The sequence below is a fragment of the Myripristis murdjan genome, chromosome 13 (genome assembly GCF_902150065.1).
Source record: "Myripristis murdjan chromosome 13, fMyrMur1.1, whole genome shotgun sequence".
Lineage (NCBI taxonomy): Eukaryota > Metazoa > Chordata > Actinopteri > Holocentriformes > Holocentridae > Myripristis > Myripristis murdjan.
Window position 1 is genome coordinate 35,117,684 of NC_043992.1, and position 15,592 is coordinate 35,133,275.

Sequence of the window (15,592 nt, forward strand, 5' to 3'; positions counted from 1 at the left end):
TTTTATCAAGCCATTTGTTTCCATTCACTCCTCTATCATATGAAAACTAATTTTCAGAGACTTGAAACTTTCTTCACACCAGTATTCTATAATAAAGTCAGCGCTGTTGTTTTTTGATGACTTGAAATTGGGCGGAGTGAAATAGTCCCTCCACTGCAAAATCGTTCCCTGGGAACCATTTGCTTTAAACAGCAAATTATCACTTTTTTACTTGCTGAAGCAGAACATTATAAGGTGGGTGTTTCAGTCAAAAATTCATATTTGAAAATTGAGGGATTTTGATTACATGTTTGAAATCTTAGGCACCCCTGCATGATTTGCAGAATGGTTTGTTGCCATGTAAAATGAGGGTAAATTGTAGTAAATGGGTAAAACGTGCAAAATTACTGGTATGGTCCTTTTACTCGGTGCTTACCTGTTTATTCACAGGAGGTTCCACAGGTCAAGTCCCCTTGGTCGGAGTCGATGAACCAGCTGATGAGAAAACTGGACCAGCTCAACCTCGACATAGAGGAAGCTCTGAGTGCCAGCTCCTCACCCTCCCACACACCCTGCACCACCCGCAGGAATCAGGTGAGAGTATATTCATGCAGCCTGCCATCATGAAGTAACACACCATACTTTTTCATCAGAAATTTCACAGGAATTTGGTCCATCTCTTTATATCGGCACTGAATTTATGGTTTGTTCTGCTGTGTTATTTGCTGCTCACACAGGCATGCGGACACCAGCGTTCCAGGTTTCGGTACATAATGTTATGTGTACTGTACGCATTCCTTTGAAGCGTTTGCTGCATACTTGGTCACGCTTTTCTAACTTTCCAAAATCAATTTCGTTTGGTCTATGGAAAGGAAATCCCAAGGGATTATTAGAACCTTTAAGCAACAGGTGTCCAACAGGATTTTATGTCCTGGTGGGGTGAAAAAGTGCTGTACATTAAACATAGATTCAGATAAGCTACACACACAGAGATGAGCTATAAACCAAAATGTGAAGGTGGGGTGTGTGTGTGTGTGTGTGTATGTGTGTGGTGGGGGGGTTATTGATCTCCCATGAGTCATAATCATAAGCATAGCTGTGTCTGTGACTAAAAGTTGTGAGATACAGGGATACAGGCTGTCTATGACACTGAGGGCTTTGTCAGTCTGTCTGTCTGCGTGCCTCTGACTGGAGTCCATTTTATGATGGAAGCCTGCTAGCTCTTAGATGTGATACTGGAGTCCGCAGTGCTTTAGCTGAGTCTGGTCAGAATGATGTGGCAGAAACAGGCAGCTATTGTGCTTTGAGGTTGCAATTGGGACCATGCAACTCTGTTCCTAAAAAAGGGCTCCTCTCATGGTGGCATGTATCAGAAAATATCCCACTAGAGTTAGCATTTGGGAACAAAAGTGCTCTTTCGGGGTCCATATGTATGCACGACACAGAGGGGCTGTTGTATGGAAGGGAGTTTGTATGATTTGCTCCATTAGGATTGGTTGAGAGAGGGTTACATGCCTCCAAGGCATCTGCATAACCATCCCAGGCATTCACTGTTACTTGCTTTTACTAATGACAGGCGACTGGGCAAGACAAGACATCTTTACTGGGATATTTGACAAGGTCATAATCTCTGTCCTCTCAAAGGACGATCCGCACATACAGGCTCCTTTGTCTGCCTCTGTCAAGCTGAATTGAGAGTGGAGATTTCACTTCCCCAGCCGTTGACCTCAGCCTCTTGTTTTCTTTTCCCTCGGCCACCACTGAGACCATCCTGTCCTCGTCTCCTCTGGCAAACAGAGACGATTCCACTGTTGATTATTGTTATGATGTTGTTGCAGTGGGGTGCCGCTTCAAAGTCCACGTTAAACCAATCCCTGAACAATGAAGCTGTCCAAAGACCAGACAGGGAGGGATGCCTGAGCCAAGACAGGTCCTCCACAGGAACAAGAGCAAGAACCAAGAAGACGGTGAGTTTCTCTGAGACTCGGAGCTCCCTGCAGTCCCTCTGTCTCTCTGAGTGCCGTATGATCGTGTGTAGTATCAGAACGTCAGAAGACTCGCTGCATACAGTAGCTCGGCTTTAGATCTCTTCCTTCGGGCTATATGCTGCTAAATTCCTTGCAGTATAAATCCACATCCTTTTTTTTTTTTTTTTTTTCAGCTCAATTCTGGCTTTAGCATTTTTGGGTGACTGCCATGACCTGTTTGCTTCCTGCACCGCACAAAATAGCATAAAGAATTTCTCCCTGCTAATTCAAAGTTCCTGTCTGTCAGTGGCTCTGACTTTTTTTTTTTTTTTTGTGCTTTCATTTGTCCTAAATTAGCACTTCACCTAGTTTATAATTTAGCCTGTAATTTTCATCCCTGGATCCCTGGTGACTGGAGCTTTTCCTTTCACAAGAAGACAATGGGTTAGCTCTCTCCACGCCTCCTGAAGGGATGCTAAATGGTAAAAAACAAAGTCAAATACCTGATTTGTCAAGACATTTTCAGGAGTGTTGCAAATAATGCTGTCAGGATAATGAATCCAGGCAAAGGGAATTTCAGAAATACAAGAAGAATAACAAATTATGGGCGCTTGAGTCAAAAAAAAGAACAGTTATTCATACAATTATAATCTTATAAAATATTTATGAAACAAGTCACTCTCAGGAGAGATTTCATAATTTTCTTTCATTAATAAATTACTCACCAAATCCTCTGGTATTGACTGTAATCAGCAACCTACATTATGCAGCTGGTGACCTTTCAGTTGCGTGTTTTCTGTGCTTAAAAGATCACAAAAGCTGACCTTTTTCTCCCCGGATAGGTTAAGATGTATCTATCACTGAAATAAGATTTGCCTCTGTCGAGTAGCTCGCATGCCTCTACATTTGCAAATATTTGAGGTTTGCATAGGGAATAAGGTCAGCTTAGGCATCCTCAAACAAAGACAGTGAACCTCTGATGGACAAAGGATATACAAATCTCACTATTCAGCGGCCCTAAAGGAAATGGACAACGCCGTAATTTGCAGAACACAGGGTCAGTTTAAATTCCAAGCCTCCCAACTCGTGCTTTGTGCGTTCCTGATGGCTCCGCTGCAACGTGATGGCAAACAACCAGCCTGCGAGGAGCAATTGTAACCGTCCGATCTGCCTCTTTTACCATCTCTAGCTTTATAACGTGGAATCTTTTGGAAGCGTTTTAACGTACTTGTCGCTTTATGAAAACAGGACAAATTCCTTTATTTTGGGGGCGTATTCGACTTTCACTGAAGACTCTGGGTAGGGTTAAGGTGAGACAGTGTCGAGCCTCATTGGATTGGAGAGGAAAATTATCAGTCTTTGGTCTGTGGGCAGAATAAAATGAAGTTTGGTTCTCAGAGTAGACGCCACCTGCCCCTTTTTGTGTTCAAACTACCTCTTAAGAATGTCAACGGCATAGGTTAAAATCTGTCCAGAAGACAGCTGGGGGCGGTCACATATGTCAAAGACAAGTGTATTTTGGCTGCAGGGTAACCTTGGGCACAGCTCACTTCAGTTCGGCCGTCTAATTCAGTCACAGCCAATGTACTGGACACGGTTCAGGTGGCTATGCTGACTGTAAGGAGGAAAATTATTTGGTTACAGGAAAATCTATTTTCACAGAGGTCTCACTGATTAATGTTCACATTCTTGAAATGGTGTGAACTAACATGTTTTTCAAAAGCAGTGTTTTGTATTCAGAACAAAAAAAACAACAACAATCAACCACCGGGAAATCTGCCAGGGTTTGTCGCTCTGAAGGTTGAAAATTAACTACCGATCCAAAGTGGCTCGGGGTTTGACCTGGAAGAGGAAGAGGTTCAGCTGAAGTTGGTGAACTTGGTTGATGTGTGAAGTTTCCAAAAACAGATGAGAAGCAGAAGAGGTCGGCGTTGCACACGCTCCGCTCTCTCTCTCCGTCCTCTCCGTGTCTTACATAAGAGCTTTGGAGACAGGATGAAACTTCTGGCAGCAAGGAGTGAGAATGCGACACAGACTGAATCACCGTCGTGTCGTCTAAGAATAAACCGGTCAAACGTGTGAACCAGTGCTGCCCTGTTGGGTGGGCACTTATGACTTGGGTGAGAGATGTTTTGTTGAGGTCTTTGGTGCAGGTTTTTGGCACCTGCCCCTGCCCTTTGACTTACTCCTGCCTCTAGAAGGGAATGCACTTCAAATCTTTCTCAAGGTGTGCTGCGCATCATGCAGGCCAGGCTCATTTAAACTGGAATTTGGTCACTGAGTAAGATTTTGCCCCACTGAGTATAGGGATGTTGTTTTTGCTTTAATTGTTATTTCTATTTTTTTGTCATCACTCACCCATGCAATGAATATAAGCACAATTTAGACTCCTTTTGTCAGCAAAATAATGCATGGGGGCGAATGTGCTGAAATCTGATAATGAGCAAAATTGGAAATTGCTCCTAGGATAAACAGGTCCATTATATATGAAATGAGGTATATAAACAAACAAGATATGAATGTAAAATGGCTGCTCACTGAATTATTATTTATTATAGCGTTTTATATGATTTCTTACATTTTCTGATGTTAAAACGGTGCAGTTCTCAGACTAGTTTTATAAGCATAACAAAGTGAACTCCATGGACGCCCTGTGAGTACTTTTCCATAGTTTATAGGTTTCAGGCCATAGGGAATAGTGAAGCCTTTGGCGTATAGGAAATCTCTGAGGTTCTCCTGCTGGCCAAACCACAGCAGATAAATCAGCATGGTTGGTTACATTCTCACTGTAAAGCACAGACTGCTAAGCTTTGTAATATAATATCAATCCAATATCAATATGTATTTATGTTTCTCTGTCTGTGAACAAATCTGTGCCAAGTAAGTCGTACACACACACACACACACACACACACACACACACACACACAGGAAAAAAAAAACATTGAATAGTTACTGGCAACACCTCAGACCCAAGACGTTTTTGTGTGGTTTTTGAAGTGTAACTCGGTTGTAGGGGATTGACGAGGTCTGCGGCTCTCTCGGGATGTAAATAAATGAATATAGAGAGTGAAAGTTTGAGGACTCTCGCTTGAGAGTTCACGGTTTGGTCACCTGACCAGATTTGTGATGAGAGGCTTGGCGCCAAAATCATCTCTGTCCCACCAGAATAAAGCTTTGTCTAGTGTTCATGCAAATGCTCCACAATTTGCATGTAAAAGGTTATTCTGAAAAGCAGATAGCAGCTGCAATGATTAGATGAATTCAGTGTGGTAAAAAGAGGAGTAAAAAGGAGTAAAAGCACTCAAGTAGAACTCAAGTATTTAGGTACAACGCTCGAGTACATGCATTAAGTTACTGTCCTCTTCTGTTGATGGGCATTGTTAAGCTTATTTAGGTATAATTGAGGGGAAAAAAAATAGATTGTCTTCAGTTTGACCTTGCTTTTCAACACAAAGTCCGACCAGTCTTCTGTTTACTGTGTTCTATTAGTGGTGAATGGAGACTTATTTGGGTTGAGGATTCCTCGTTTTAAGTGGTGTTGACAGAGGCTGACAGAACAGTGGCTGCGCCGCTCCGTCACTCGGACTGACCAGTCGCGTAACCGCCCTGTTGACTCTCAGGGAGGGTGTCATTTGTGCTGGGAGAGCAGCTATCAATTCACCGACACGGACCTGTCACTCCATATAAACATCCTTGTTGATGCAAGCAAGGGGAAGTTTTCCCACTGACAACAGTCCTGAAAGGGACTCTGTGCTCCTGCTGCATGGACCATGTCACTTTTCCTGACCCCACAACCTTTGACATGTGTCCACCATCTGACAGAAGAAGGGTAGAGCGATAGAAGTAGGACAATGTGTGTTTAAAGTGGGGCAGAGCTCGAGATATACTTGGAGTGAATACTTTCTCTTGGCTGTCGAGAGAGAGAGAGCGAGAGAGAGAGAGAGAGAGAGATGTTTTCAACTCTTTGAAGCCTCGTCAAATAGGCACATCTCTACTGAGGCCCGGCATCTGGTTTTTGGAGTGCTAATTTTCATAACTTTATTTCTGAAACTGGGTCAAACGCTGGTCTTCGGAGACCGAGTTATGAGGTCCATCATATTTACAGAAAAGTCACATTTAGGCAGCCCAGTTTCCTCTTGAAGACAGAGGATGATGAAGTGAGGAGATAACTACCTAGCCTACATCTGTACATTAAACACGGCCTTTGAACCCTGTGACAGAAGCGCGTAGATATGTGATGAAATTCTACCAGGTCGTGCCAAAACTCACAGTCAATAAGCAGCGGTGCAACATCAGTGACTGCGCTTCATGGTTTTCGGGGGCCCCACACATCCTGTCGTGGTCGTTTGGACACAGCAAAAAAAAATACATTTGGATATGAGTCATATATATATGAACTGTTTTTATATTTTCCTTACTTCACTGTTGTTTAAGAGGCATGATCTTGAGCCCGGAGATAGTTGAGTGGTTACATGTGCAGACTCTGAAGCCGCATGTATATCCGTGCTGAATCCTGCCAGAGCTTTTTTGTCTAATGCCTCCATCTCTGCTTTTCATCTGTCTGAATAAATCGAAACAAATGGTAAAGGTGAATGGACTGCCCACTCTCCTCTTGTATGAAAAAAAAAAAAAAAGATCTATAGCAATCTCTTCTTCTTCCTTCTGTTCCTCTATGAGCCAAGTGGCCTAGTAATGTCAAAGAGTGTGTAATATAGAGAGGTAATGTACAAACGAAGCCACCTGTCCTGATCCAGCCCATCAAGTTACTTCGCAGCAAAGCCATATAGGTCACTCATCCAGCCCAGCGCTCATTTATACTGAGTATTTCTGCTGCCACGACAACACTGTGGGGCCGCAGCCGTAACGAAACATGCGATACACAGCTGACCTTTTCTGCCCTGTGTTCGATTTGATGTGAAACATTCAGAGATATTTAGCATTTTCGAGTTTTACTTTGCACAACAGCACTACCTCAACAGCTTGCTCGCTGGTTTCCACAACGGTGCCGCCTCGACACGATGTATAGGAAACAGCTATGGCCCATGGGTGAAATATTGGGAATGCATGTACTGTTTTGGTTCTGCTAGGAGAGAAACATGGAAACAGGGCAAACAAATGAGAGTGTAAATCAGACCAGGGGGTACACTGGGGGAACGGGGCAGAGAGCGGAGGGAAAGAGGGCGAGCGGACATCCTGATTGGTCCAGATCAGGACCAGAAGAATTTTGGTGTTCGAGCCTCTGCTGGCACTTTTTAACCCACCATATTATATCTGTGAGATTCAAGTATCTCTGTAAGTTTCTATACTCTTTGTCCAAGTAAGATTCACAGAGTTTGACCATTATGGGTCAGGCGTAGTACAAGGAAATACACGAAAAGTTCAGGATTTCCCACTTTATATGTCCCACTTGTGGTGAACTCACCGTTCATTTTCACAAATTCCTGAAGCATTAGATGTCAGATTACACTGTATGTATGCATTTTTTTTTCTTTTGCAGTGATAAATAATGGGGATACAAAATATACACGTGTATCTATCTGTCCATATCTCTCTCTCTCTCTCTCTCTCTCTCACTCTGTGTATATATGTATATATAATTTCAGCCTAGTACTACTGAAGGATAGCTGTGAGGCTTGTCTGGACAGATGCACTGTTATGATGCACAATAATATTCTACTGAAATGACAACCCACTCAATTCATTTCTCTTCAAATTTACTGGAAAAAAAAGGTCCTCAGTTGTTTTCAGACGGTTCAAGTCCTGAAGATGTCGACCGTGACTTCAGTGACAAGAGACAGACGTGTAAACAGTGAGGACTGACAGCAGAATTATTGTATTATTAACAGAGGACAAAGTGTTGACTTCATTCTCCTCAAACCCTACCAGCACCGCTGCATCAGGGACTCAGACAAGACTTTGCCATTAAGGCAGTGACTTCATTACTGAGGTTCTTTTCCCCTGAATGCAGGGGAAAAGAAGTGGTCTGTTTCTCCTGAACTCTTTTCACAGCCAAATAAAGCTGAATGTTTTTTTTTCCCCACAACACACCTGTCTAACTCTTAATTCCATAAATGGCTGCCACTCATCTGTTTCATGATCTCCTCGTTCTGATTATCTGTGCACCGTCTAAAACTTTCAAAATAAGCATTAAATCAAACTGCATGAAAATATCAGATCAAATATCAGTGGCTAATATTTTTCTTTCTTTTGTGTTGCAGATGTTCAGTAAGATGACGAATGCTGGAGCAGGTAAGAAATTATTTGTATGTTTGTTTGCCTTTTACCATATTGTTTGTTTACACGGTAGCGTGGTGGCTCAGTGGTTAACACTATCGCTTCACAGTGAGTAAGCAGCTTGTTAAGTGAATTGGCGGCTCTAAATTATTCGTAGGCGTGAGTGTGATTCTCTGTTTAGCAGTGTTAGCCATGTGATGGACTGGGATAGCTACCCACAACCCTGAGGAGGGGTACGTGGATAGAAATAAAGGAAAGACTGAATGTGTGTTAAAATCAGTGATTAAATTATTATTACATCGCTAAATAAATGTGACTCTGTGTTGCATGGACTAATTTTAGGTTGCCTGTATTTCCCAGACACCTCTGTCCGCTGCCAGAGGGCTCAAAATCAGGCAGGTTGTTTACCGGCGTTCTTCAGCAGGAAATAGTTCCCAACAAAACTCTTCATTCCTGATGGCTGGGGATTGTGCCTGGTATCTGTGTCATTGTTATTGGAAAGAGCGGTTGCTGCTGAGTTTTTCACATGTAGATTTTTGAGTGTTTGAGCTCCAAAAACAATACCTATCCAGCCCCCTTTTTGACTGGGAAGAAGGGCGACAGACTGGAAACCTTTGCCAAATCACACAAAATTATCTGGTTGAATCGACTGCACGAGTGGTGGTGGAAAACGTCCTTTTGTATGCGTGTGTATTTTGGGGTGAACTGTTCCTTTAATGCTGCTCACTTGTATGCTGGCAATGTGACAAAAGAAAAAAAAAGGAATGTGGTGAAAATTCATTTTAATGGCTCTAGTAACTGCGATCCTGTGAGTATAAAAAAAGTCTTACAGCAGCTACAGCTGGAAAGAAGACATCACTGCTTGATATTTGATGGGATCTGTTCAGTCTCAGTGCACAATGGCTGATCACCGGTGTCATAAGTGTACGCTGCATTCTGGCACACCACGATCCTGAAAAGCAGCCGAGTGTTCTGGCGCGCACGGTGGCATTGCTCAGGCCTTAGACAATGTTAGTGAGACTGACGGCCACAGGTGTCCGCGGCCTCCCTCCCAGCCGCTGTCCCGGGAATGTCCAAGCGCACAGTCTCTTATTTTAAAGGCCTATTATATATTGGTCACTTGGTGGGATGCAGTTAAAATTAGGAAGCATGCCAGATCATTGTTTCTGTTTTGCTGAGGGGAAATATTTGGCCCGGTGTGATGTGGCCCTTGGGGGGCAGCTGTGGGATTTGGATGGATGCCATTTTAAGCTCAGGTTGCACTCTCACATGACCTCCGTGGTGCATGACGGTACCGCACAAGTGCATGTTATGGTCCGGAAAAAATTCCACGTCACTTTTAAGCATTTGTTGACGAATGTGTGGTCTAGCAAAGTGTTTGCGATCCGTGTTGTGACTGATCTCCGCTTGCTCCTAATTGCAACTCTTGGATGCTGCGGGTGGGAGAACGTGACACCAGTGTGGATAACTTCATCAAGTTTGTCCACACAAGCACGTGATTCTGCTCGGAAGCTGTTTATCATCATATTTTCCCACTGTGGTGTTATTACATCTTTTTAAGAGCAGGCTGTATATTTAGCCACATGTCAAACCCTTTCTCTTTAATCGGGTTATCTTGGCTAAAACGTGCCAGACCAGAGTCAATATGAGTGTCAACTTTATTTAGTCATCACTAAAATCGAATAATTTTGTCAGCATGTGTTATGAATTGAAATTCCAACAGCATCATAACCTCGAGGAGGATAATGCTGTAAAACGGCCAAAGCTGGCAGACAGTCAGGCACATTAGATACAATATTCCCCGTTCTTATTTTACGGCCCGGCTGAGGGAGACCTCTTTTACAACATGAGTGCGAGGCGGCCAGATGGTCCGCAGCGTCGACCATAACAACAGTGTTCGCTTCATTATGATGACATTGTCCAGCAGAGGAAAGCACATTCTTTAGTGTCAAATCTCAAACCCTTTGGCTCTCGTTGCTGTACATGTGCAAAGCCTTTTCAGTGCTCTCATATCCCATATGGTCTGCACATATGCTTGCACAATTTTCATCAATAGGTGGCTGTAAAACTACTTGTGTCTAGTAAAATCATGTATTTTGAAGGATGCACAAGTTACAGAGTGTATCAACAATTGCATAAAACCTGCAGTTATTTGTTGTGGTGTTTATATGCGCATTATATTTTGCAGGCTCACAGTTAAAGTATAGCCTATGTTAATATTTACATTTGTGCATTCTTTGCCAACATCACTTGTTCATCTTTACCTAAATGTGAATGGATGGATGGATGAATGGATTTAGATCAGGGGAAACTGTGGCTGTTATTTTTCCTCAGGTTATTGTGATGAATTTACAATACAAATTAGAATTATCTAGCCATGTAAACATATTTTGGGAAGTTTTATAATGTAGATAGTGTATGTGAAAGTCTTAGTTTACAAGCCAAACATACACAATGCAACATATCTGCAGGGCTTTTAGCAGCTTTTGTTGTCTGCTGAGTGCTCCCTCTCTTGAACAATGGCTTGCTTGTACAGTATGTGGTATCATTATAGTCAACACTGATAATAAGCACTTCACCATCTGGGAACGAGATAGCGAGCAGAGATTACAAAAATAGTCTAGGGGATTTCAAAACACTTCATACTTTTTTTGTATTTATTTTATTATCAAAACAAGAACTTGTGAGGCATTTATGGAAAATGCACTAGACCTTTTAGCCCCCCTCCTGACTTTGTGTTTTGTTTGTCCTCAGACCAACACAGAACCCAGCATCCTATTCTGAAACCACATATGGATAGGCTCAGGGAAATCTGAAAAAAATCCTAATCCTCCCTCTCAAATGTTTATTTTTTGAGAACATTTCTCAACATTTATAGAACATTTTTCAAGCCTTGTGTAAATTTGGGCCAAACACAGCTTGTTGGTTCTCATACAATGTGATTTGTAAGGAAATCTATTCCCTGTAGTGCCTGTAATGGTGGTGTGGAAATTAATGGCTTCCTCCGGTGAGAGGAGGCAGCAATGTTCATCTTCATAAACCGCGTTGCCTTATACGACATTAATCATGGAGCTAATGAATCCGCAGTGATTCTGCGGTGGTGAAAGCTTCATATGAATAAGTAGCCAAGTCCCTGTCACTAAAACAGATAAGGGAGATAAAGCTCCATTTATCTGTCTGGGCTGCAAATGTGCCAACACTGAGACATATATTTTGTAATTGGCAGGGCCAATTTGTTTAATGGATATGGTTGTGATTATGTGTATAGGTGATATGTTTTTATATGAGAGTATTTGTCTACAAGAGAGAGATAAAGGATGGGGGAGTAAGAGGACAGCAATAAGGTAAAAAGACAGCAATTATGCAAAACTCAAATGCTAACATTAACTTGCAACATGAATACATGCTCATGTGCTTTGTTATGTTGAGCGCTACCTTCCCAAATCTCCGTCTAAGGCAAAATGACACAGCTGAGGCTTAAACAGCACACTGTCCCAGAACTGTCAGGCCAGAGCTGCCCACTTCTGCCTCTGAGGTTTCAAACAGACACTGGGCATTTAAAGAGATCCTCTCTCTGAATAAATACGCTGATCTGCTTTCACTGTGGAAACCTCCTGCCAGTGATTATAAGAAAAACAAAGAAGAAACTCTGCGAATCCCTGGGAGACCCAATTTCCTTTCGTAAGACCCTCTGTTCCTCTCACATTAGCGTGAATGACTCCTGCGGAAGTGCTGCAGAAAAAAAGGGGGAAAGGGGATTTTTTGGAGAGCTTGGCTTGAACTCGTTTTTGTCAAGCTGTTTCAGTGTTAAATGTCACCTGGTGATGGGTTCCCAGATGCACCCTGCTGATCGTATTGATTCTGATTTTCAGGGTGCTAGTCAAGCTCTCGGACTGACTTGCCATTGAGAGAAATGTCACTCGTGTTTGTGCTGTGGACTGAAAATGCAAAATAAAGTCAACAGTGAAATGTAAAGTAAGTATAGGCTGTAGCTGGTGTAGGGTTGTGCAGCAGGACGTATTAATGAAATAAATATGGTAAGATGGACTCTTTTTTTAGTGTCCGTTGAGAAAGTTTGAGTTTCTTTTGGATTTCTTTGTTTATCTAGCGTGCCTATCATTGCACACAAAACATCCAGTTCTTCTTCTGCTTCTTCCAAATAAACTGCTGTTGCTTTTTCCAGTAACTAAAAACACTAAAATCACTTCCTGTGTGCCGGAGTTGTTTGCCTGGAACGGCCTGGATCTGACACCGTGTGTTCAAGTCTAGTCAAGTCATCTTTGTTTATATATGGCACTTCATCCGAAAGACCTCTCAGTGGACTTTACAGAGAATGAACCTCAGCAATAAATCACAAACCAAAATGATGCTATAAGAACGCATCAAAGAGTAGGACAACAGAAATCTATTTGCGTTAAAAAAAAAAAAAAAGATCAGGGATTATTACTTTAGTGGTCTTTGGTTTATAAATGAGCAATTAAGGCTGATTTGATGAATGTTGTGCATACTGGACAGTCTTGGTTACCACTAGGAAAACTGCGAATGGCCCTTGATAATTTGGAATTGCTGTGCAGTACAGTTACGAGCGTTTGCCAACCTTTTTCCCATGACTCCCACAGTACGGGACAGGTCAGCGTGAGCATTCATCTTGGTGTGAAATGACTCCTTTGTGGGCCCTGTGAGCAAACACCGCTGTATAAATTACCAGTCTAGTTATAGATGACATGCCAGTGGATATTATATAACGTCCAAGGACGCTGATGTATTTCAGCAGAGTTGCCTTATCTTTCTTTGACTAGCGTATGTTCCACCGGCGCTCCTCAGCTGTTCTCCCAGGCCGGGGCCCCCCTGTCTCACCCGGGGTCACTGTCTCCCGCTGGATGCTGCCCGTGACCCTAGACAGCTGCAATCTCTCTCTCTGTGCTGCCTGTCTCTCTGGAGGCCGGGATCAGAGGGAGCAGCCCCCGCATAACACACACACACACACACACACACACACACACACACACATTACAAGGGTGTTGTGGAACTGAATGAGGAAAAGGCCCTTCACCTGCATAGCTGCAATCAAAGAAGCAAACTGAAGGGGCCTTTTAGGGCAAGCTAGTATTGTGTAGCTATGAGAAGGTCTACTAACTCCCCCTCTTTTTGGTTTCTCACCTCACTGCTGTTTTTGTTGTGAAATCATTTTGTTGTGTCAGTCGAGGCTTAATCTTGCATGGCCAGGCTTCAGTGTAAAACAAAACAGAGGTCCAGAGCGATTCAAGCAGAGACTCTATGGGCTGCTGCCATGCCTCGAATGAATCAAACTCACACCAGAACAGAGCGCGGTGCTCGTGTTCACCTCCCCTGCTAGTGACGACTTTTCTCTATGTAAGTTACACCATGTAAACGGAGTGAGAAGATTATGGTTCCATCAAAAGAGTTTGATTTGGGTTAAATGTAGATGGTCCGATGTTTACCGTGCACGCAGGGATCCAAGAAAAATGACACCAAAATGAACACCCGCAACTCTAATACCACTTTTCCACTGCAGGGACTGTTGTCAGACCACAGGAACACCTACCCTTGTTAGCAGTGGAGGAGCTAGTCCCTCTTTTTTGCCCGGGGGTTTGAGCTCCTGGGTCCCAATGTGGTCTCTGCACCGAGGTAGAGTTTTAGCGCAAACATATGATGCAACCAGCCTGAAAATATCAGCCCTGTCATTTTTGAAAGCAGAAGCAAGAAACCGCAAACACAAATTATTAAACGATCGTTCTATCGAGAGGTTGCTTGGCAAGTAACTAAGAGAAAAAACATACCTCTTTTACCTCCCGCCATGTCACAGTTGGTCTCCTTCACTCGATGTAAAAGCAGCTTCCTCTGTACAGCTCTTGGTTTTCTAGTGTCATTTTCAATCTCTGCGCATCTCCTCTTCAAAACCAAATACGACATCACGCCAGCACATTAGTAAATAATCGTGAACATAATGACAACTTTCTTCATCTTTACTGTTTTGCTCATATACACTACTCACAAAAAGTTAGGGATATTCGGCTTTCGGGTGAAATTTCAGGATGAACCTAAAATGCATTATAACCTTTACAGGTGAACTTAATGTGACCTTCTGTACACTTTTGAATGCACATGTCCAACTGTTCAGTGTTTCAGTACTTTTTGCACAAGTTGCTGTTCTCTAACAAGGAGTTTAACGGCAAAATTCACATCAGGTGTTTGATGATCCAGCTCATCGAGGTCGTATCATTAGGGAACGGCTGCTGGAGACTGGGGTACCTCAAATGGAGTGGCCTGCACTTTCTCCAGACCTGAATCCCATAGAAAACCTATGGGATCAGCTGAGTCGCCGTGTAGAGGCTCGGAGCTCTGTACCCCAGAGCCTCAATGTCCTGAGGGCCGCCCTTCAAGAAGAGTGGGAGCCATGCCTCAGCAGACAATAAGTCGACTTGTGAACAGCATGAGACGTCGCTGTCAAGCTGTAATTGATACTCAAGGGCACATGACAAGTTATTGACTTGGTTTTTGTTTCAAGAAATTGTTTGAGATGAGGAAATCACCAGTGTATGCTTCTACTTAAATGCCCTACTTTCATGATATAATATCACTGTAGCGTGAACATTTTACATTTTCCATAAATTTCACCCAAAAGCCAAATATCCCTAACTTTTTGTGAGTAGTGTAATCCTAAATGCTGCAAAACGTCACCATTCTCACTCATCTCGTAAATGCTATTTTTGCTATAAATGTGCTCTAACTTTCTCAAAAATCAGTTACGTGATGAACGTGTTGAATATGAATGCAAAACTTGAGAATTTATCATTTAACTATGTCCACAGAAATACAATTTATTTTGGGTGCTAAGCCCTCCCTTCCGCTGACTTGAATTCAAAAGAGCAGCGTTTGGTCTCGCTGATGGCCAGAGGAGGAATGACTGGAGCATCATTGGTGTTTTAGACCAAAGTGCACAGGCTTCTGTCACAGAGCAGCTTTGATTAAACTCTGCTGGGTGTGACCCGGTCCTGACGGGGAGGGCAGGAGGTGTTAAGACCCACAGGGAAAAAATGTGAAGCAGCTTCAGTGCAGCGATGGCCAAAAAGTGACCAGACACTCGGATCTCTTCGTGAGGGGCGCAACATCAGACAGAGATTTAAACCCTGGTTGAAATTCAGATGTGCAATCGAATCGGCCTTACCTCAGTCCTGCCTCCGAGAATATGTGTGGCTGGTTATTGAGAAGAGAAAGCAACAGTACACTTTTTTTTTTTTTCCACTGAGCTATTTGAGAATGACCAAGCATTTTCATCTACGCAGTGACTATTTAAAGGCAGACCTGGACACTGTGAAACGTCTCCATCTGAAGGCTCTCGAGGCAGCAGGAAAACACATTTTCATGCGATTGCACTGTTATTTTCA

At 42.9% G+C, this 15,592-nt stretch overlaps 1 protein-coding gene across 1 annotated transcript in view; it reads left to right on the top strand.

The window, feature by feature from the left end:
• Positions 1 to 15,592, top strand: part of stard13b (StAR related lipid transfer domain containing 13b) — a 69,032-nt gene that overhangs the window by 8,667 nt on the left and 44,773 nt on the right. The window contains exons 2-4 of the mRNA XM_030067260.1: positions 430 to 573; positions 1,818 to 1,946; positions 8,168 to 8,198. Of these exons, the coding sequence (XP_029923120.1) occupies positions 430 to 573; positions 1,818 to 1,946; positions 8,168 to 8,198 (304 nt within the window). The remainder of the gene's footprint in view (positions 1 to 429; positions 574 to 1,817; positions 1,947 to 8,167; positions 8,199 to 15,592) is intronic.